The sequence below is a fragment of the Calypte anna genome, chromosome 2, assembly GCF_003957555.1.
Source record: "Calypte anna isolate BGI_N300 chromosome 2, bCalAnn1_v1.p, whole genome shotgun sequence".
Classification (NCBI taxonomy): Eukaryota; Metazoa; Chordata; class Aves; order Apodiformes; family Trochilidae; genus Calypte; species Calypte anna.
This window is the reverse complement of record NC_044245.1, coordinates 151,119,865-151,141,454: the sequence shown is the minus strand read 5'-3', so window position 1 is coordinate 151,141,454 and position 21,590 is coordinate 151,119,865. Positions and strand designations below refer to the sequence as shown.

Below are 21,590 nucleotides of genomic sequence, written 5' to 3'. Positions count from 1 at the left end.
GGGTCCCCTCCCTCTGATCGGCCTGGGGTGTCCTCGGAGGGGGCTGGGACCCCCCAAAGCCCCTGCAGGGATATGGGTGGTTGGGGGTGTCCTGGGCACAGGGCAGGGGTCTGGGTGCCCGGGTGGCACCACTGACGGGGGTCTCCTGGCTCCTTGCAGGCGGGGACCTGAGGGGGGTCTCAGTGCCCACCATGGGGAACGCAGTGAGCCGGCCCAGCTGCCTGGGCCAGAAGAGCCGCCGTCCCGAGGAGCTCCGGCGGGAGCCCCGGGATGTGGGGATGGATGTGGGGCAGCCCCCAGACCCCAGCCTGCCCCAGGCCTGGCCGGGGTCTCTGGAGAAGCCCCCCGGAGTGGGGAAGGGCTGGAGCCCGGTGCCCGCAGCCCCCCGGAGCGGGGTGGGCAGCCCGGCGCTGCGGCGCAGCCGCTCGGAGGTGACGGTGCCCAACGGGGGCACCCCCGGGGTCCTGGTGGGGGGGGCGGCGGTGGCAACGTGGACCCCCCCTCCCCGGGCTGGCGGCCCCCGAGGGACGTGGTCCTGGAAACCCCTGACCACCCGGGAAGTGACGGAGGTGACAGAGGTGACCGAGACCATCGTGACGGAGATCGTGGAGGTGACGGAGTACCCGATGGGCGAGCCCCTGGTCACCCGCACGGTGACGGTGCTGACAGAACTCGTGGCCGGACAGACGGACGCGGCCGAGGTGACTGCGGGACCCTGGCCCTGGGGCACCCTAAAGGTCCCAGCTCGGCTGGTGCCACCAGCAGCTCCAGTTGGTTTTGCCCATTCTGTCCCTCCCGGGGGCTCCGGTGCCCACACGTGGCATGTGGGACCCCGGGGGTGGCAGCAGGGGGTCTGCAGGACACAGCCCCGGCCCTCGGGACCCCCCAGCAGGAACACGAGGTCATGGGGGTCCATCCCAGCAGGGGACACCAGGGAGGACTTGGGCAGGTCCTCCCCATCCCCGGCATCACCCTGGTGGGGAAAGGGGCACCCCTATCCCCCCGGCTGCCCCCTCGGCTGGCTCAGCTCCCCACCCTCTGTCCCCAGGGGTCCCCACGGGCTGTCCCAGCACTGGAGGTGTCGGGGGGCACGGAACAGGCACAAGACACCCTGGAGAGCCTGCTGGCTTGGGTGGCTGACATGGAGGAGCTGGTGGGCAACCAAAAGCCCCCCTCGGCGGAGGTGAAGGTGGCCAAGGCCCAGCTGGAGGAGCAGAAGGTGGGAGGGGGGTGCTGTGACCCAGCCTGGGGGGAGCAGGGGGCTGCTGGAGGGTGGGGGGGTCTGCAGCACGGTGCCCACCCCCACCACTGCCTTGCAGCTCCTGAAGCGGCTGCTGGAGGAGCGGAGGCCACGGGTGGAGAGGGTCTTGCAGGACATGGAACATGGCGTGGTCATGGAACATGGACTGGGCAGAGAACATGAATCCAGCACAGAACATGGTTTGGGCATGGAACATGGATCTAGCACAGAACGTAGATCCAGCATGGAACATTGCTTGGGCGTGGAACATGGATCTAGCACAGAACATGGATCCAGCGTGGAACATGGCTCTGATGTGGCAGAGGTCTCCAACACTGGTGCAGAACACGGCTCAGACACAGAACACGGATCTGGCACAGGTCATGGCCCCAGCATGGAACATGGGTTGGACATGGAACATGGCTCTGGCGTAGCTCATGGCTTGGACACGGAACACGGATCTGGCACAGGTCATGGCCCTAACACGGAACACGTCTCGGACACAGAACCCGTCTGGGCCGCAGTGCCAAAGGGTCTGGGGGCACGGTGGGAACGGTTGGTGCAGGAGGCTGAGGCCAGGTGAGTGTGTGTGTGTGTCTCCAGCATTGCCAGGACCCCCCACCCCCGGGGGTGCCTGGGCAGGGGTCCTGTGCCCGGGGGGGCAGGGCACAGGGCTGGGGGTCCCTCGTCCCGTGTCCCCATGTCACGGACCATCCCCACGGCATCCCCGGGTCCATCCCCTGGCCTGGCTCAGCCCTCCTGGTACCGGCGCAGGTCCCGGTGCCTGGTGCGGATCGTGCCAGCAGCCCAGGACTTCCAGGAGGCTCTGGACCCCTTCCAGGAGTGGCTGGTGGCCACCGAGAGGCAGCTGGCCCAGCTCTGGCACCCAGGGGGCTGCCTGGACCGCGTGCGGGATGCCCACCAGCAGAGCCAGGTGGGGACCCCCAGGAGTGCTTGGGCTGGGGGGGCACCCATGGGTGCAGGGGGACATGGGGAGGAATGGGGGGGGGCACAGGGGTCTGGGGGCCACCCATAGGTGGGGGCGGCTTGGGGAGGCACCCATGGGTGCAGGGGGTCTGTGGTGAGGGTGGTTGGGGATACTATGGGTGCAGGGGCTCTGGGGTCCACCAATAGGTGCAGGGGGATCCTGGGGAGGTCTTGGGGGGACTGTGGGGCCACCCATGGGTGCAGTGGGTCTATGGGGAGGGCTGAGGATGCCCAGGGGGGCCACGGGCAGTGTCCTCGTCATGGGTGGGTGCCATGGGTGCCCCTGGTCCAGGCGCTGTGCCAGGAGATTCGCGGGCGGCTGGGCCAGCTGGATGTGGCCCTGGAGAGGGGACAGCGGGTCCTGGAGATGGTGACAGGTCAGTGGGGACAGCTGGCACGGGGCACTGGGGGAGCTGGGGAGGGGGAACACTGCCCAGGGCTGCACCGGTGGCCATGATGTGGGGACCAGGGGACAGCCATGGTGGCACCTGGGGGACCTCAGCGTCCTCGAGGGGCTCTGTCCCCACCGGTGTCATACACTGGGGGACACAGTGACCCTTGGGTGGCATGGGGGTGCACCCTGGAGGCCCGCAGACCCTGGGGGAGGGGACAGGGGACTTTAGGGATGCAGGGGACAGCGTGGGGTCCCCGTCCCGGGGGTCCCCAGGGTCCCCAGGGCCACCTGCGGGTGCTGGCACAGGGGAGGAGGCGGTGGTGGCCCAGGAGAAACTGGAGGCACTGCGTCTGCGCTACGTCCTGGTGGGACAGAGCAGCTCCGACACTGAGCAGCGGCTGCGACAGACTCTGGAGGCTTCGTCCCGCTTGGGAACAGCCCAGGAGGACCTGGCCCTCTGGCTGAGCCACCTGGAGAAGGAGCTGGCCACCAGGGATAGCCAAACGGGTGGTCAGGAGATGGTCCTCAGTGACAGCGACAGGGAGAAGGTGAGAGATGGGGGGGCTGGAGGGACCAGAAGGCCCTGGGGGCTGTGGTGCAGCCACTGAGGTTGGAAGAGACCTCCAAGATCATCAAACCAGTAACCCAACACCACTGTGCCCACTAAGCTGTGTCCCCAAGTGCCACTTCCATGCATTTGTTGGGTCCCTCCAGGGATGGTGGCTCCACCCCTGCCCTGGGCAGCCTGGGACAGGCCCTGGCTCTGTGCTTGAGTCATTTGGGTCAGAGAAGACCTTGAAGACCATGAAGTCTAATTGTTAAGCTGAGTTGCTAAGGGGACTTAGAATCACAGAATCATAGAAAGTTTGGGGTTGGAAAAACCTCTGGAGGTATTTGAGTCCAACCCTGGCACAGCAGGATCAGCCAGGGCAGCCCAGACAGGAACAGATCCAGGGGGGGTTTGGAAGGCAGCAGAGAAGGAGAGGAACCTCATCTGGAGGTTGGGGGGGTTCAGGAGGGGTTTGGAAGGCAGCAGAGAAGGAGAGGAACCTCATCTGGAGGTTGGGGGGTTCAGGAGGGGTTTGGAAGGCAGCAGAGAAGGAGAGGAACCTCATCTGGAGGTTGGGGGGGTTCAGGAGGGGTTTGGAAGGCAGCAGAGAAGGAGAGGAACCTCATCTGGAGGTTGGGGGGGTTCAGGAGGGGTTTGGAAGGCAGCAGAGAAGGAGAGGAACCTCATCTGGAGGTTGGGGGGGTTCAGGAGGGGTTTGGAAGGCAGCAGAGGAGGAGAGGAACCTCATCTGGAGGTTGGGGGGGTTCAGGAGGGGTTTGGAAGGCACCAGAGAAGGAGACTCCACAACCTCTCTGGGCAGCCTGGGCCAGGGCTCCCTCAGCCTCACAGCAAAGAAGTTTCTCCTCCCCTGGAGCTGGAACTTCCCATCTTCTAGCTTCAATCCATTCTTCCTTGTCCTATTACTGGGCTTGGAGCAACCTGGGCTGGTGGGAGGTGTCCCTGCCCATGGATGAGCTTCAAGATGCCCCCCAACCCAACTCGTTCCATGGATTGATGACCATGAAGTGGTGGAGCCCCAGCTCTGGACACTCCAAAGGGGTTCTGGGCCACCTCATTCCCACCTGGCATGGTTGGACCAGGTGGTCCTTGAGGTCCCTCCAGTCAGGTGCCTCTGTCACCCTGGGGGGTTGGTGTGGGGGTCACAGCTGACCCCCCCCTCCTGGCCACAGTTCCAGCAGGTTCTGGAGTCCCAGCGGTGCCGCTCGTCTGGGCTGGCCCAGCGCCTGGAGGAGGTTGGGCAGCTCCAGCTGGAGCCCCCGGCCCTGCGTGCCCAGCTGGCCCAGCAGAAGGTGGGTCAGGGGCTTCCCGGGGGTCCCTCACCCCAGCCATGTCCCCAGGGACACAGTGTCCCCGTCCCCACCCCCTGACCCCCCCATCTCTGTCCCAGCTGCTCTCGGCCGAAGTTCTCCTGCACCGGGGGTTGGTGGAGCGGCTGCTGGGAGTCTTGGAGCCCCTCCTGGGGGCCTGGCCCGAGCCCCTGCGCCAGCAGCTCCAGGTGACCTGAGGGGAGGCTGCTGGCACCTCCCTGGTGTCCCCCCGGGAACCCCCCTGTCCCCAGCCTGCAGTGCAGGGGGGAGGACCCTGTGTCCCCCACTTGTTTCTCCTCCCTGGTGACCCCTCTGTGTCCCCTCTGGTCACCTCTCTGTCCCCTTGTCTCCCATCCCTACTTCATGGTGTGTCTTGGAATGCCCCCTGGCCCCTGTCCCCCCCAGTGACTCTGCTGTCCCCCAGTGTCCCCAGCCCCAGCCCATGGTCTGCCTTGGGATGCCACCATGGCCCTGTCTTCTGATGACCCCCATCCCATGGTGTGTCCTGGGATGTCCCCATCAGCCCCTGGTTACCCCTTTGTTCCCCAGTGACCCCCTCCCATGGTGTGTCCGGGGATGCTACCATGCTCCTGTCCCCCTGGTGATTCTCCTGTCCCTGTGTCCCCACCCCCATCCCATGTCTGGGATGCCCCCATCCCCCCTGGTTGTCCCCCTGTCCCCCCATGACCCCATCCCATGGTGTGTCCTGGGATGCCACCATGCCCCTGTCCTCCCAGTGACCCCCCTGTCCTCCCAGTAACCCCCCTGTCCTCCCGGTGACGCCCATGTCCCCGGTGTCCCCAGTGGGCGGTGCGGGGGCTGCGGGAGGACACGGAGCAGCTGTGCCAGCGCTGCGGGGCTGTGGCTGCACGGCTGGAGCGGGCACAGGCGCTGCTGGAGCAGTTCAGTGAGGCCCAGGAGGAGCTGGAGCCGTGGCTGGAGGAGGCCCAGGAGCTCGGGGGGCAGCTGGACCCTCACAACATGGACGGACAGGACCTGAAGGAGCAGCAGGCACTGCTGCAGGTGAGGCACCACAGGGTGGGGAGGGCTGAGGGACCTTGGAGACCCTCCAGTGCCAGGGACAGGCAGGAACATCCCTGGAGCAGAGGAGGCTGAGGGGAGACCTTCTGGCTCTCTGCAACCCCCTGACAGGAGGTTGGAGCCAGGGGGGGTCGGGCTCTGCTCCCAAGGACCAGGAGGTCTTTCCCAACCCAACCCAACCCAACCCAACCCAACCCAGCCCAACCCAACTCAACTCAACTCAACCCAACCCATCAACCCAAACCGACCCAACTCAACCCATTAACCCAACCCAACTCAACCCAACTCAATGCAACCCAACCCAACCCATCAACCCAAACCAACCCAACTCAACCCATTAACCCAACCCAACCCATGTCCATTACTCTTTGATCAGTCACCCTGTGGGGTGGAGAGTCTGCGTTGCTGCTGGGCTGGGGCCACGGCGTTGTCCCCATGCCCACAGTGCTGTCCCCATGTGGCAGTGCCTGCGTGAGGCCATGGCTGAGCACCGTCCTGTGCTGGGGAAGTTGGAGCGGGTGGTGGTGGAGCTGCTGGAGCTGAGCCCGCTGCAGGCCGCCCCGTTGCAGCAGCGCTGGCGTGCGGCTGAGGAGCGGTACGGGGCCCTACGGCAGCGCCTGCGCCGGGCCACCAGCCTGCTGGAGGACACCCTGCCACGCTACAGCCAGGTAGGGACACGGGGACCTCACCCACTTGTCCCCACGCTGTCCCCACCCACATGGACAGCCCCCCCACACCGCACCCCCTCAGTGTGACCAGTGTTCCCATGCCACCCCCCAGGTGACACCTCCAGTGTCCCCACACTGTCCCCCCAAGTGGCATGTCTGCTCCCCCCCATGCCATCCCCTGAGTGAGGTGGCGTGTCCCCCATGATGTCACCCCAAGTGACATGCCCGCCACGCCCCCCCCCCATGCTGGCCCCCCCTGGCTGAGGTGTGATGTCCCCATGCTGTCCCCAGGTGCAGTGTGTTGTCCCCACACTGTCCCCTCACTGTCCCTGAGTGCAGTGCCGTGTCCCCACGCTGTCCCCTCACTGTCCCCTCACTGTCCCCCAGTGCAGTGCCGTGTCCCCACGCTGTCTCCTCGCTGTCCCCTCGCTGTCCCCTCGCTGTCCCCCAGTGCAGTGCCGTGTCCCCACGCTGTCTCCTTGCTGTCCCCTCGCTGTCCCCTCGCTGTCCCCTCACTGTCCCCACGCTGTCCCCCAGTGCAGTGCCGTGTCCTCACGCTGTCCCCTCGCTGTCCCCTCGCTGTCCCCTCACTGTCCCCTCACTGTCCCTGAGTGCAGTGCCGTGTCCCCACGCTGTCCCCTCGCTGTCCCCTCGCTGTCCCCTCGCTGTCCCCAGCTGTCGGAGCGGCTGTCGCTGCTGCTGGAGAGCCTGGAGCGGGTGCGCAGCCGCCTCTCCATCCGCCCCTCGGTGCGGGGGGACGCGGGGCAGCTGCGGGAACGGCTGCGGGACACGGGGCTGGCGCTGGCAGAGCTGGAGGAGCTGGGGGGGGGCCTGGAGAGCGTGCGGTCGCAGGGAGGGGACCTGGTGGGGACCCTGCGGGACGCCGGGCTCGACACCGCTGCCACAGGTACCGCACCCCCACCCCGGGGTCCCTCCTGCCCGGGGGTGCTGGGGGTTTGGGTTCCGCGGGGGGCTGGAGCCCTGCTCATGGTTGTGTCCCCACACGGGGACATCCTGGGGTGCCAGGTCCCTGTCTTGGGACATGTTGGGGTGCAGGGTTCCTTTTCAGATCATTTTTGGGTGCAGGGTTCCTTTTCGGGCCATTTTGGAGTAATGGGTTCCTTTTCGGGCCATTTGAGGGTGCAAGGTTCCTGTTCAGGCCATGTTGGGGTACTGGGTCCCCACCCGGGGCCATGTGGGGGTGCCAGGTCCCTGCTCTGGGCCATGTCCCTTCTTGGGGACATGTTGGGGTGCTTGCTCCCTGCTCGTGGCCATCACCCCATTTAGAGCCATTTTGGGGTGCCATCTACCTGCCGGGGACCATATTAGGGGGCAAGGTTCCTGTTCAGGGCATATTGGGGTGCTGGGTTCCTGCTTGGGGCCATATCTCCATTCAAGGACATCTTGGGGTGCCAAGTCCCTGCCTGAGGTCATGTTGGGGTGCTGGATTCCTTTTCAGGCCATGTTGGGTGTCAAGTCCCTGCCTAGGGTCATGTGCCCCATGGACCCATGTTGGGGTGCTGTGTCCCCATCCCTTGTGGGGGTGCCGTGTCCCCATCCTGTTTTGGGGTGCCATGTCTCCATCCCATTTGTCCGCAGGGATCGAGGAGCGCTCGGGGGAGCTGCTGTCCCTCTGGGGGTCCCTGCGGTGCCGGTGCCAGGAGCAGGAGCAGTGGCTGCGGGACCTGCTGGCCCTGGCCGAGCGGTTCTGGCCCGGTCTGTCTGAGCTGGCGCTGGCGCTTGGGGACACTCAGCACCTGGTGCTGGGCCTGGAGGAGCCTGGAGGGGACCCCGAGGAGATCCGAGCCCGGCTGCACACCATGCAGGTACCAGGGGGCGGGGGGGGGTCTGGGAGAGCCCCCAGAGCACAGGCAGCACCCCCGGCATTGCAGCCCCCAGACCCATCCGTGCAGCCCTCCAGTACTGCAGCCCCCAACCCCATCCATGCAACCCCCAGACCCCCAACACTGCAGCCCCCAGACCCATCCATGCAGCCCCCGGACTCCGGGTACTGAAGACCCCACCCCCCAGCAGTGCAGCCCACCCATTACTGCAGCCCCCAGCCCCTTTAACACAGACCCCAGCCCCATCTGTACAATCCCACAACACTGCAGCCCCCAGCCCCATCCATACAGCCCCCAGGCCCCTCAGCACAGCCCCCAGCCCCATCCATACAGCCCCCAGCCCCCTGCCCATCCCGCAGGCGCTGCGGGAGGAGGTGGATGCTCTGCAGGGTGAGCTGGACGCGCTGGGCAGCCTGGGCGTGGAGCTGATGTCACACTGCGGGGACACCGACAGACCCGATGTCACCAGGAGCCTGGACGAGGTCAGCCAGGGCAGGACCACCTCCCTCAAGGCCGGGGGACCCCCCGGGAATGGGGTCCCGGGATCCCAGGGATGGGTGTCCCCCTCCGTGCTGGTGGGGGCATGGGGGGTGTCCCCAGCCCTGGTGTCCCCTGGTAGGTGGCTGTCCCAGGCTGGTGGCACCAGGGACCCCCAGGACTCCCCCACCCCACGGTCTCTGACCCCCGGGACCCCCAACCTGGTGCTTCTGACCCCCGGGACCCCCAGTGGTGCTACTGGGACCCACCCCGCTCCCCCCCCCCTCCCCTCCCCATGGTGCTACAGCCCCCTGTGGCTTTGTTGGTGCCACGGACCCCATAGTGGTGCTGTTGGGAGCCTCCCCCGGTATCGCTGACCCTGACCCCCCTGACCCCTCCCGGTACCACTGACCCGGACCCCCCTGCCCCTCCCGGTACTGCTGACCCGGACCCCCGGCCCCTCAGCTCTACTCCTCCTGGCACAATCTGAACAAAGTGTGGGGCGAGCGCTGCGCCCGCCTGGAGGAGCAGCTCCAGAGCGCCCTGAGCTACCGGGAGGCTCTAAAGGTGTGGGGCGGGGGGCTGCGGGGGGCTGCGGGGGGCTGTGGGGGGCTGCAGGGGGCTGGGGGCTGCGGGTGTGGGGCTGTGGGCTGCCCTGCTGCTTCCTGTGACCTCATGGGGGGTGCTATGGGGCAGTGGGGTCACTGTGCTCTGTGCCCACCCCCACGGGGCTGGCCCCACTTCGAGGTGCTGCCTCCGGGTGGGCTCAGGGCTGGGAGACCCCCGGGACCCCCCCGTCTCCGGGACTGTGGGGGTGTCCTGGCCCCACTGCTGGATGAGGAAGGGCTGTGGGGAGGGGGACATAGGGGACAGGGGTGGGGATGGGGTGAGGACAAGGACAGGGATGGGACAGGGACAAGGATGAGGATGGGGACAGAGATGGGGAGGGGATGGGGACAAGGACAGGCATGGAGACAGTGACAAGGACAAGGATGGGGACAGAGACAGGGATAGGATGGGGACAGGAGTAGGGACAGTGACAGGGAGCCGGATGGGATGGGGTCCGGATGGGGAGGAGGACAGGGATGGGATGGGGACAGGGATGGGGACAGAGGTGCTGTCCCCCTCCCACCATCCCCCTCTGTCCCCAGAGGCTGTCGGGGTGGCTGGAGGCAGCCGAGCTGCGTGTGACCCAGGAGGGGACATCCCTGCTCAGCGGGGACCCAGAGATGGTGCAGCAGCAGCTGGCGGAGCTGAAGGTGCCACGGGGTGGGGAGACAGTGGGGGGGGGGACAGTGGGAGGGGGGCGACAGAGGGGGGACAGTGGGAGGGGCAGTGCCAGTGTCCCCAGGGCACTCACTGGTGGTGGCCAAAGTCCCACGGGGGTGGCCAAATCCTGTCCCCAAGGCTGGCAATGCAGCCCCCACTGTGGGGGGAGTCCAGGGTTGGGGTGGGGGGATCTGGGGTCCTGGGCTGGGGTTTGGGGGTGCTGGGCTGGGATCTGGGGTCCTAAATTGGGATCTGGGGGTCCTGAATTGGGGTCTAGGACTTCTGGGCTGGAGTTTGGGGGTGCTGGGCTGGAATCTAGGGGTCTGAGACTTCTGGGCTGGGGTCTGTGTTGGGGTGTGGGGTCCTGGAGGGCTTCCTGTTCCCCTGACCCCCCTGCAGGAGTGGAGGCGGGAGCTGTACCAGTGGAGGGTGGAAGTGGAGTCCCTGCGACACTGGGGGGGTGGGGGGCAGGGGGAGCCCCCAGCCCCGCTCCGGGACCTCCAGCGCCGCTGGGACCGCCTGGAGGAGGATCTGGGGAGCCGGCAGGTGGGGAGGGTCCCTGGGGTGCCATGGGGGTCTCTGGGTGCCATGAGGGTCCATGAGGTGTTTGTTGTGTGGTCCTTGGGGTCCCTGGGGGTCTCTGGGGCTGTCATGGGGTCCCTGGGGGTCTCTGGGATGCCATGGGGTCCATAGGGTATTTGTTGAATGGGTCCCTGGAGTGTCGTGTGGGTCCATTGGGTCCGTGGGTTGCTGTGTGGGTCCACTGGGTATCATGAGAGTCCATGGGGTGTTTTGTAGGTCCGTTGATTGCCATCTGGATCCATTGGGTCTATGGGGTGTTGTGTGGGTCCATCAGGTGCCATGTGGGTCCATTGGGTGTCCTGTGGGTCCATTGGGTACCATGTGGGGCTGTTGGGTGCTCTGTGGGTCTGTTGGGTGCCCCGGCGGTCCCAGGTATGTGGTGGGGCTCCGTGGGGTGGGCTGGTGCCAGGTTCCTGTGCCCACGGTTCTGTGGGTCGGGCAGCACCAGCTGGAGGCAGCGCTGCTGGGCTTGGGGCAGCTGAGACATCAGCTGGAGGAGCTCCTGGCCTGGCTGGGGACCACAGCCGAGCAGCTCCAGAGACCCCCAGACCCACACCCCGACCTGCAGACCTGTGAGATCGAGCTGGCCAAGCACAAGGTGAGCAGGGGACAGCCCACCCCTGGCCCCCCATCCTCATGGGGACATCCCCAGGGGGACAGGCAGGGTCCTGTGGTGTCCCTGGCTACTCCCACAGTGTCCCCACCACGGTGAAATGTGTCACCATAGTGGTTCTGCAGTGTCCCCACTGTGGTGACTGGGGTGGCCAAGGGGCTTTTGGTGGTGCCACCATCTGGGGCCATGGCCCTGGTGGTCACTGTGGCATCCTTGGGTGGTGCCACCCCTGTCCCTGGTGGTCACTGTGGTGTCCTGGTGTGGAGCCACCCTTGCTGTCCCTGGTGGTCACTGTGGTGTCTGGGGGTGTCTGTGCGGTGCCGTGGCCGTGTCCCTGCAGTGGGGTGGTGGCTGTCCCCAGGTGCTGAGGAACGACGTTCTGTCCCACGCCCGCACGGTGCAGTCCGTGACCGAGGTGGGGCAGGGGCTGTTGGTGGCCACCCCTGGGGACAACCTGGAGGGGCTCCAGCAGGACCTGCAGCAGCTCCGCCAGCGCTGGGACCTGGTGCAGAGCCAGACTGAGACCCGGCAGCTGGAGCTGGAGAACACCCTCAGCCAGGTACCCCCCGACTCTGCCCTCTGCCCCCTGCCCCCGATCTGGCCCTGAGCCCCTTCCCCATCCCCAGGTGCAGGACCTGAGCCTGGAGATGACGGAGCTGCTGCAGTGGTTGGAGCAGGTGGAGCTGCAGCTCTGCTTGGCCCCGCCGGGCTGGGGACCCCCCGAGACCACCAAGGAGGAGCTGGCAACACACCTGGTGGGTGCCAGGGCTGGGGACATGTCCCCAAGGGTCTCCTGGGGGGGTCTTCATCTGCCCAGGGCAGATGTCCCCATCCCTGTCCCTGTCCCCATGTTTGTCCCCATCTCTTTCCTCATGCCCATCCTTGTGTCCTCATCTCTCTTCCTGTCCCCATCCCCACCTCTGTCCCTGTGTCTGTCCTGGTGTCCCTGTCCCCATCCCCATTTTATTCCCATTCCCCACCCCTGTTTCTGTTCCCCTCCCCATACCCGTCTGTCCCCATCCCTCTTCTGTTCCCATCCCTGTCCCCATCCTAGCCTCACCCCTGTCCCCATGTTTGGCTCCATCCCCATCCTCTTCCTGTCCCCATCCCCACCCCTCTTCCTGTGTCTGTCCCCATCTGTACCCTGTCCTCATCCTCATCTGCATCCCCATCCCCCTCCCCATCCCCATCCCTGTCCCTATTCCCATGTCCCTGTCCTCATCCCATTCCCATCCCTGTCCCCGTGTCTTTCTTTCCATCCCCTGTAGTGTAACAAGGCAACCAGGTGCCCCTAATTGCCAGGGAGTGAGCACGAGCTTGTGTGAGCATGAGCAATAAAAGGCCTTTTATTGGCCCCCTGGTCCTGTTCATGCGCAGTGGGTCTCATCCTAATTGGGCACAGGTGGGCTTGACACAAGCTGATGCTCACTCCCTGGCAATTAGGGGCACCTGGTTGCCTCGTTACACTACAATCCCCATCCCTCTGTCTGTCCCTGTCCCCCTGTTTGTTTCCATCCCCATCTCTATCCTCATCCCCTTCCCTCTTCCCTCCCCCACCCATTCCCTGTCCCCAAATCCCCTGGTGGTCCCTGTCCCCTGGTGATTGTCCCCCTGTCCCTGGCTGTCCCCAGGAGCTGTGCCGTGCTCTGGATGCCCGTCAGGAAACCTTTGGGGGTCTGCGGGATCGGCTGCAGCGGCTGCTGCCCCCAGCCCATGCCGCCCAGCCCTGCAGCACCCAGCACACCCTCCGCCTGCTGGAGCACAAGTGGAGCAGCGTCCAGGCCCAGGCCCAGCACAGGAAGGTGCGTGGGGACACCCTGACCACCCTCAGCCCCCTCCACATTGTCCCCCCCTTGCTGTCCCCACGGCTGTCCCCACCCTGTGCCCCGCAGGAGCGGCTCTCGGAGGGGCTGCGGCTCAGCACCGAATTCCACGGCACAGCCCAGGAGCTGCTGCGCTGGCTGACCAGGGCTGAGGAGATCCTGGGGTCCCCCGAGCCCCCCAGTGTCCTCCTGGATGTTGTCACCACCCAGATCCAGGAGCACAAGGTGAGCGTGGGGACCCTGCTGCACCAGGAGGGGGTCCTGGGTGGGACATCTGTCCCTGGAGCCATGGAGCATCCAGGGTGCTCCAAGCCCCATCCAACCTTCAACACCTCCAAGGATGGGGCAGCCACAGCTCCTGGGGGCAACCTGGGCAACCCAGGTCAGCACCCTCACCCCAAAGAATTTCTCTCCAGTATCCAGACATAGTCCCTGTGCTGGGCACCGGGGAGGCCACACCTCGAGTGCTGGGGTCAGTTTTGGGTGAGAAAAGGCCCTGGAGGGTCTGGGGGTGTCCAGAGAAGGGAATGGAGGTGGGGAAGGGTGTGGAGCAGAAGGAGAAGGGTCTGGAGAAGTTGTGAGGAGCAGCTGAGGGCCCTGGGGGTGTTGATCCTGGAGCAGAGGAGGCTGAGGGGAGACCTTGTGGCTCTCTGCAACCCCCTGAGAGGAGGTTGGAGCCAGGGGGGGTCGGGCTCTGCTCCCAAGGAACAAGGGATGGGACAAGAGGAACTTTGGGCACAACTCAAGTGGTGCCAGGGGAGGTTTAGGTTGGAGCTGGGGAAGAATTTCTGCCTGGAAAGGGTTGTCAGGGCCTGGCCCAGGCTGCCCAGGGCAGGGCTGGAGTCCCCATCATCCCTGGAGGGGTTTCAGAGCCCCACAGATGTGGGGATGAGGGACATGGGGGGTGCTGGGGTCAGGGTTGGACTCCAGGATCTCCAAGCCCTTTTCCCACCCACCCCACCCCACGGTTCAATGATCTCAAGGTGGTGACCCCATCCATAGGATGTCCCAAGGCGAGGATGGGGCCAGCAGGGATGGAGGGGTTGGGTTGGGGTCCCGCTGCCCCCACAGCTGCCCCCCACTCTCCGCAGGCCCTGGAGCAGGAGATGGTGGCCCACGGGGAGCAGCTGAGTGGCCTGGAGGCCATGGCCGCCCAGCTGAGGGACTTCAGCAGGAAGCAGGACGGGGCTGTCACCCAGACCCTGGTGGTGTCGGTTCGGGAGCGGCTGGGGAAGGTCCAGCAGCGCGCGGCAGAGCGGGGGGCGGCGCTGGAGGAGGGGAGAAAACGGAGCAAAGAGGTACCGGGACCGGAACACTGGGGGCAGGGACACGGGGACACTGCGGGCTGGGGACAGGGACACGGAGACAGGGAGACACTGTGAGCTGCGGCGTGGGGACAGGGACACGGGGACACGGTCCTTCAGGGGCTGTAACAGAGCAGGGGTGATGTGGTTGTGACATGGGGACAGTGCCACGGTGTCCCAGGCTTTGCCGTGGTGGTACCGGGGCCATTTGTGGTGTCTGTCCCCATGTCCCGCAGTCCCCGCCGTGTCCCCGCGGTGTCTCAGCCGTGTCCCTGCGGTGTCCCCGTGGTGTCCCTGCTGTGTCCCCACATGTCCCTGCTGTGTCCCTGTCATGTCCCCGCGGTGTCCCCGCATATCCCTGCGGTGTCCCCGCCGTGTCTCCGCGGTGTCCCCATGCCCCTGTCCCCCGTTTCAGTTCATGGAGTCGCGGCGGCTGCTGCTGGAGTGGATGGCGGCGGTGGAGCCGGGGCTGGCGGAGCCACCAGAGGCTGCGGGGACCCGGGAGGAGATCAAGGGGCAGCTGGCCCAGCACAAGGTGGGGCTGCCCACCCCGGGGGTCCCGGAGAGGGGGCAGAGAAGGGGGGCTGGGGGTGTTTGGGAGGGGGTGCCCAGCTCTGTTGTCACTGTGTTTGGGTGCTGGGTTGGGCTGGGTCTGCATCCTCCTGGGTGAGGGTCCCCAACCCGAAGGGGTGAGGGGCTCCAACCCCTGGGTGAGGGTCTCCATCCCCGAGGGGGGTCTCCCCCCTCCCCACAGGCATTCCAGCGCCTGCTGAGAGCCAAGCGCCCGATGTACGAGGCGACGGTGAGGAGTGGGCGGGCGCTGCGGGAGGCGGCTCAGAGCCCCCGGGACCGCCCCCCCCTGGAGGAGCTGCTGGGGGAGCTGAAGGAGAAATGGGACGGGATGTGGAGCAGGGCAGCAGAGAGGTGGGTGGGGATGGGATGGGATGGGATGGGATGGGATGGGATGGTGATGGAGAGGGAGGTGGGATGGAGGTGGGATGGAGATGATGGAGGTGGGGATGGGGATGGGTTAGGGATGGAGATGGGGATGGAGATGATGAAGACAGGGATGGGATGGGGATGGGATGGAGATGGGGATGGGATGGAGATGGGATGGAGATGATGAAGACAGGGATGGGATGGGGATGGGATGGAGATGGGATGGAGCTGGGGATGGGATGGGGATGGAGATGATGAAGACAGGGATGGGATGGGATGGGATGGAGATGTAGATGGGGATGGGGTGGAGATGGGGATGGAATAGAGATGGGGATGGGATGGGATGGGATGGGATGGGATGGGATGGGATGGGATGGGATGGGATGGGATGTTGTCCCCCATCTCCTCCCCACAGGCAGCAGAAGCTGGAGGAGAACCTGCTCTTCTCAGGGAAGATGACGGAGGCTCTGCAGGCCCTGATGGACTGGCTGTACTGGGCTGAGCCCCAGCTCAGTGAGGACGTCCCCGTCGGTGGGGACCGGGACCTGGTGGGTGACCTGATGGACAAGCACAAGGTGGGTGCCGTCCCCCTGGGGTCCCCGTCCCCTGGCCCAGCTTGGAGCATCCCTGGGGGTCCCAGCACACGCCCCAAGGTGGGGGTGTTCCCGGTGTGGTGCTGCCCCCCGGGTCTCCCCCCAGCCCCCTGGTCCCTCCCCAGGTGTTCCAGAAGGAGCTGGGGAAGCGTGCGGGCAGCGTGCGGATGCTGCAGCGATGGGTGCGGGACCCGGGGCGCGGAGGGGGCTCAGGGGTCCCGGACTCGCAGTGGCTCCAGCAGCAGGTGGAGGAGCTGGGGGCTCGGTGGGACCTCGTCTGCAGCCTCTCCCTCGGGAAGCAGGAGCGGCTGGAGGCTGCGCTCAGACAGGTGGGGGGCACCCTATGGGAGAGGGTGTTGGGGCGGGGGGTGAGAGCTCCAGGGGGTGTTTGGTGGGGTGCGCCATAGGGTGTCCATGCTGTGGGGTGCTCCTTAGGGTGCTTCATGGGGTGCTTCATGGGGTGTCCACGCTATGGGGTGCTCCATGGGGTGGCTGGGTTGTGGGATGCTCCATGGGGTGTTCCTTAGGGTGATCCATGAGGTGCTCCGTGGGGTGGCAATGCTGGGGGGTGGTCCATGGGGGGTGTCAGTGGTGGGTGGGTGTGTGAGGGTGGGGTGTCCCCAGGCTGAGTGAGGGGACCCCCCTGTCCCTTTTGGGGGGTTTGAGAGCAGCAGATTTGGGGGGCCTGGATCTGCACTGGGTGCTGGTCTGGCACTTCCAGGGCTGGGGGGCTGGGGTTGGGACCTGGGGGTCCAGGGAGCTGTGGGGGTTTTGGGGAGGGTTTGGGGGTTTGGAAGCCTGGTATCTGGGGGCAGGGCAGGGGGCTGGGACCTGGGGGTCTGGGGGCTTGGGGAATGAGACCTGAGGGTCTGAGGGGTTTGCAGGGTCAGGGGTCTGAGGTCTTGGTCCTGGGGTTCTGGGGGTTCTGGTGTCTGTGGGTCCGGAATGTGGGAGTCTGGGGGTCCTGGTGCCTGTGGGTCCAGAATATGGGGGTCTGGGGGTTCTGTGGGTGGGTGCTGAGCAGGTCCTGGGTCCTGGCAGGCAGAGGAATTCCACAGGCTGGTCCAGAGCTTCCTGGGGCGTCTTGGGGAGTCGGAGAGGAACCTCAGGGTCTGGGGCTGCCCCGAGGAGGAGGCGGCAGCGCAGGAGGGGCAGAGGCAGCTGCAGGTGGGGGGCAGCCCCAAAACACAGCCCCACAGGGACCCGCATGGCCCATAGGGACCCACAGAGACCCAGCCCAACCCCTCCATCCCTGCTGGCCCCATCCTCACCTTGGGACATCCCATGGGTGGGGTCACCACCTTGAGGTCATTGAGCCGTGGGGTGGGGTGGGTGGGAAAAGGGCTTGGAGGTCATGGAGTCCAACCCTGACCCCAGCAGTGCCCAGGCCACCACCCCCCCATGTCCCTCAGCACCACATCCCCAGGGCTTTGCATCCCCTGTCCCCATCCTTTCAATGGGTCCCATCACACCCACCCAGGGGCTGGGAGAGGGTTTGGGGTCCCACGCACCCCACACTCACTGGCCCACTCCCTCCCAACTGGTGGAGCTCCCGGGGGGGTCCCTGGGGGGTCTGGGATGTCTTCCCCCATGGTCCCCATGCCCCCCACCCAGGAGGTGCTGGAGTCCCTGGAGTGCCAGCAGCTGGAGCTGGAGTGCATCTCCTGGCTGGGGGAGGAGATCCTCACCACGTCCCACCCCGACGCCGTCCTCACCATCAGATCCTGGCTCACCGTGGTCAAGAGCCGCTTCCAGGAGGTGAGACCCCCACATCCCTGCCCCCCACCCCTGCCCCCCACATCCCAGCCCCACATCCCTGCCCCACATAGCTCCTGGCTGCTGCCCCGGGGTCCCTTCCTGCCCACTGGCGGTAGGGGCATCCCGTGCCCCCCACATCCCCGTGCCCTCCAGGTGCAGAGCTGGGCCCAGCACCAGAGCGAGCGGCTGCGGGCACAGGCGGCAGCGATGGCAGCCGAGAGGGAGGAGAGGATGCGGCTGCTGGAGTGGATGGGGGCAGCTGAGGAGGCCCTGGGACTGCGGGACCAAGAGCCCCTGCCCCAAGAGGCCGAGGCACTGGAGGAGCTCAGCACCCAGCACGCGGTGAGGGGAGCACCAAACCTCACCCCCAACATGGAGGCATGACTGGGTTGGGCTGGGTTGGGTTGAGTCGAGTTGAGTTGGATTGGATTGGGTTGGGTTGGGTTGAGTTGGGTTGGGTTGCATTGAGTTGACTTGAATTGACTTGGGTTGAGTTGGGTTGGGTTAGGTTGGCCCACTACATGGTTCCATCCCCCTGACCCCGCTGCTCTCCCCAAGGTCTTTATGGAGGAGCTGAACCGCAAGCAGCCCGATGTGGAGAAGGTCACCAAGAGTGGCAAGCAGAAGCTGCCCACTGAGCTGGGACCTCCAGCTGCCCGGCGCCTGGCCACACGTGAGGATCACCCATTGACCCCTGCACCATGGGACCCCCAGAGGAGCCCTGGGACCCCCAGATGTACCCTGGGACCCCTTGGCCATGTTTTGGGTCCCCCAGATGAACACTGGGACCCCTAGATGTATCTGAGACCTCTGGTCCATGCCCCAAGACCCCCAGATGTACCCTGAGACCCCTCGGCTATGCCCTGGGACCCCCAGATGAATCCTGGGATACCTTGGCCATGCCCCAGGATCCCCAGATGAACCCTGGGACCCCCAGATGTACCCTGAGACCCCTTGGCCATGTTTTGGGTCCCCCAGATGAACACTGGGACCCCCAGATGTATCTGAGACCTCCGGTCCATGCCCCAAGACCCCCAGATGTACCCTGAGACCCCTCGGCCATGCCCTGGGACCCCCAGATGTACCCTGAGACCCCTTGGCCATGTTTTGGGTCTCCCAGATGAACCCTTGAAGCCCCTTAGCCATTACCTGAGACCCCTTGGCCATGCCCCAGGAACCCCAGATGTACCCTGGGACCCCTTGCCTATTCCTGGGCCCCCCAGATGAACCCTGGGCCCCCCAGATGTACCCTGGGACCCCCAGTCCATGCCATCCCCCCGGTCCCCGCTGTCCCCAGGCCGCCGCAGCAGTGGGAAGGCGCCAGGGGTCCCGCCGGGGGTGGTCCTAGGGGGTGTGGAGCCGCAGCCCCCCGTGCTGGCCCAGGTCCTGCAGCGCTGGCAGCAGCTCTGGCTCCTGGCACTGGACCGGCAGTACCGGCTGGAGACGGCGCTGCGGCGCCTGCGGGAGGTACCGGCTGGGTCAGCACCTCGGGGGGGACACATGGGGGGGGACACACAACCCCACAGGGTAGAAGGGTGGGGGGGACAGCACCGAGGAGCCTGCCCAGACCTCATCTCCTGGGGGGTCCCGGGCAGAGCCCTCTGATGTTGGCTTTGTGGTCGCACCCACGATGTTGGTGATGGTGGGTGCCACAGCGGGGGGCTCGGGGGGGTCTCTGAGGAGGTTTAATTCCTGTTTGTGCCCCCGGGAGCTGGAGGAATTTGCCCACTTCGACTTCGGGGTCTGGCGGCGCCGCTACGTGCAGTGGATCGGGCAGATGAAGTCCCGGGTCCTTGACGTCTTCCGAGGCATCGACCGGGACCAGGACGGGCGCATCAGCCAGCAGGAGTTCATCCAGGGTGTCCTGGCCTCCAGTGGGTGCCCCGGGGTGCTGGGAGGGGTCCAACAACCAGAGACCCCCTGCTAGACAGGGGGGAGAAATGGTTTGGGGTGAGGGTGCTGAGCCCCTGGGTGCCCAGGTTGCCCCCAGAAGCTGTGGCTGCCCCATCCCTGGCAGTGTTGAAGGTTGGATGGGGCTTGGAGCCCCCTGGGCTGGGGGAGGGGTCCCTGACCATGGCACTGGGGGGGATTTAAGGTCCCTCTATCCCAACTCAGTCTGGGACTTGATGGTTTTAGGGACCTCATCCAGACACTGGGCCAGGGCCTCCTGTGGGTGTGGGTGCAGGAGTGCCTTAAATCCCCTACTTTGACCCCATAACCCATGGTCCATGTCCCTGACCCCCTCCCCATCTCCAGCCCCACTGATGCCACAGATACCTCCATGGCCCCACAGAGCTCTGGGGGCCCCAGAGGAGGGGGGTTGGATCTTGATGATCTTGAAGGTCCCTTCCAACCCAACCCATTCTGGGATTCTATGATTCTAAGGTCCCAGGTTTGGTTCTGGAGCCGAGGGTCCCTGTTTTGTGGTCCCCCTCCTCCCAACTCAAGTTCTTCACCAACATCCTGGAGATGAACAGAGATGGGTTCCACCAGCCGTGTCCCCCCCATTCTGATGCCCGGGGTTTGGTGCTGGGGCTGAGGTTCCCCGTTTTGTGCCACCTCCCCAGAGTTCCCCACCAACGTCCTGGAGATGAACGCGGTTGCCACCATCTTCGACGTCAACGGCGACGGTTTCATCGATTACTACGAATTCATCAGCACCCTGCACCCCCACAGGGACCCCCTGCGCCGCAGCGCCGACGCCGAACGCATCCAGGACGAGGTGGGATTGGGGGCTGGGGGCCAAGGGGAGGGTCTGGGGTGGATGGGGGTCTGCCCGGGGGGGGTCTGAGCAGCACCGGGTACCCCTGTCCTCAGGTCAACAGGCAGGTGGCCCAATGCAACTGTGCCAAGCGCTTCCAGGTGGAGCAGATCAGTGCCAACAGGTACCGGGTAAGTGCTGCCCTCCCCCTGGGCTCCCCCCACATGGGGAGGGGTCTCAGCCCCCCACCCCCCCGTGCCACCAGGCCCCTGCAGCAGCAGCAGGGAGAGCGGAGACCCCTGTGTCCCCTGTGAGCCCCGGGCCCAGAGGCTGCAGGAGGGACCCGGTGGGTGGTGATGGGGGTGGTGGTACCTGGTGGTGCCCCCTCCCCAGCTGCCAGCCCCACAGTTCCCCCCAATCCCCCAGTTTGGGGAGTCCCAGCAGCTGCGGATGGTGCGGATCCTGCGCAGCACCCTGATGGTGCGGGTCGGGGGGGGCTGGATCGCCCTGGACGAGTTCCTGGTGAAGAACGATCCCTGCAGAGGTGGGTTGGGGGGGGGGGGAGGGGTCCCACCGCACCGGGGTGGCTCCTAGGGGGGCTGTGGTGGGTTCAGACCCTCAGTGCTAGCGTGGCACCCACCACGGGGGTCCCGGTGCCGATGGGTGCCCCAAGGACCACCCCCTCCCTCCTCCCCAGTGAAGGGAAGGACGAACCTGAAGATCAACGAGAAGTACCTCTCCCCAGAGACCCCGGGAGCCACCAAGTGTGCGGGGACCCCCTCCTCCCCCTCCTCAAAACCCCTCTCCCCGAGCCGCTCCAGCTCCAGCCTCAGCCTCTACACCAGCGCCTCGGCCCCCAGCAGCCCCTTGGCCAGGAAGGTGAGGGCTGGGGACCCCCACGGAACCGCCCCCGCCCCAGACCCACTCCCGGTTCTGACCCGCTGCCCCCTCCCCAGTCGGTGCTGCGCAGGACGCGATCCGGTGACCGCTGCCCCCGGCCCCGGGGCTCCCCCCTGCCCGACGGAGCCGAGCTGCAGCCCCCCGCCCCCGAGGAGACCCCGGCTCCGGCCCCCCCAGGTGAGGACCCAGCCCCCGGCTGCCCCCCTGCCCACCCCACGGAGCTGGGAGGGGGGAACACAGCCGGTGGGGCAGGGTTGTGGGGCTGCCCCCCAAGTTTGGGGCTGTGGGGTGAAGCCCCTGTTCCAGCCCCTCTGTCTCCTGGCAGAGCCCCCTGAAGGGTCCCCTCCGGAGCACTGCAGCCCCTGCCGCTGAGCCCCCCGCCCAGCCCCACTCAGGACCCTCCGGCAGCCCCAGGATGGAGACTGATGAAGCCCCCAAGGCACTGAGGATCCTCGACCCACCTCTCGGTCACCCACCCACCCCCCCCGCGGGGCCCGGCGAACCCCCCCAGACTCCCCTGGCATCCCAGTGCAGCCCCCTGGAGTCCCGGTGCACCCCCCCTGCCCTGGCGTGATGCCA

The 21,590-nt window shown here is 66.2% G+C and overlaps 1 protein-coding gene across 1 annotated transcript in view; it reads left to right on the top strand.

The window, feature by feature from the left end:
- Window positions 1-21,383, top strand: part of LOC103526259 (plectin-like) — a 98,299-nt gene extending 76,916 nt beyond the window's left edge. Inside the window, exons 13-50 of the mRNA XM_030444742.1 lie at window positions 160-770; window positions 1,049-1,219; window positions 1,320-1,819; window positions 2,015-2,174; window positions 2,520-2,604; window positions 2,928-3,169; window positions 4,362-4,481; window positions 4,580-4,687; window positions 5,304-5,522; window positions 6,005-6,208; window positions 6,884-7,115; window positions 7,808-8,034; window positions 8,412-8,534; window positions 8,995-9,096; window positions 9,681-9,809; window positions 10,198-10,344; window positions 10,823-10,978; window positions 11,355-11,552; window positions 11,620-11,748; window positions 12,625-12,795; window positions 12,886-13,041; window positions 13,908-14,114; window positions 14,536-14,655; window positions 14,875-15,044; window positions 15,475-15,634; window positions 15,778-15,981; window positions 16,694-16,819; window positions 17,267-17,410; window positions 17,564-17,752; window positions 17,969-18,083; window positions 18,708-18,877; window positions 19,122-19,284; window positions 19,978-20,132; window positions 20,228-20,302; window positions 20,538-20,655; window positions 20,809-20,990; window positions 21,068-21,188; window positions 21,337-21,383. Coding sequence (XP_030300602.1) covers window positions 160-770; window positions 1,049-1,219; window positions 1,320-1,819; window positions 2,015-2,174; window positions 2,520-2,604; window positions 2,928-3,169; window positions 4,362-4,481; window positions 4,580-4,687; window positions 5,304-5,522; window positions 6,005-6,208; window positions 6,884-7,115; window positions 7,808-8,034; window positions 8,412-8,534; window positions 8,995-9,096; window positions 9,681-9,809; window positions 10,198-10,344; window positions 10,823-10,978; window positions 11,355-11,552; window positions 11,620-11,748; window positions 12,625-12,795; window positions 12,886-13,041; window positions 13,908-14,114; window positions 14,536-14,655; window positions 14,875-15,044; window positions 15,475-15,634; window positions 15,778-15,981; window positions 16,694-16,819; window positions 17,267-17,410; window positions 17,564-17,752; window positions 17,969-18,083; window positions 18,708-18,877; window positions 19,122-19,284; window positions 19,978-20,132; window positions 20,228-20,302; window positions 20,538-20,655; window positions 20,809-20,990; window positions 21,068-21,188; window positions 21,337-21,383 — 6,656 coding nt within the window. The remainder of the gene's footprint in view (window positions 1-159; window positions 771-1,048; window positions 1,220-1,319; window positions 1,820-2,014; window positions 2,175-2,519; window positions 2,605-2,927; window positions 3,170-4,361; window positions 4,482-4,579; window positions 4,688-5,303; window positions 5,523-6,004; window positions 6,209-6,883; window positions 7,116-7,807; window positions 8,035-8,411; window positions 8,535-8,994; window positions 9,097-9,680; window positions 9,810-10,197; window positions 10,345-10,822; window positions 10,979-11,354; window positions 11,553-11,619; window positions 11,749-12,624; window positions 12,796-12,885; window positions 13,042-13,907; window positions 14,115-14,535; window positions 14,656-14,874; window positions 15,045-15,474; window positions 15,635-15,777; window positions 15,982-16,693; window positions 16,820-17,266; window positions 17,411-17,563; window positions 17,753-17,968; window positions 18,084-18,707; window positions 18,878-19,121; window positions 19,285-19,977; window positions 20,133-20,227; window positions 20,303-20,537; window positions 20,656-20,808; window positions 20,991-21,067; window positions 21,189-21,336) is intronic.
- Window positions 21,384-21,590: the final 207 nt, after the last annotated feature.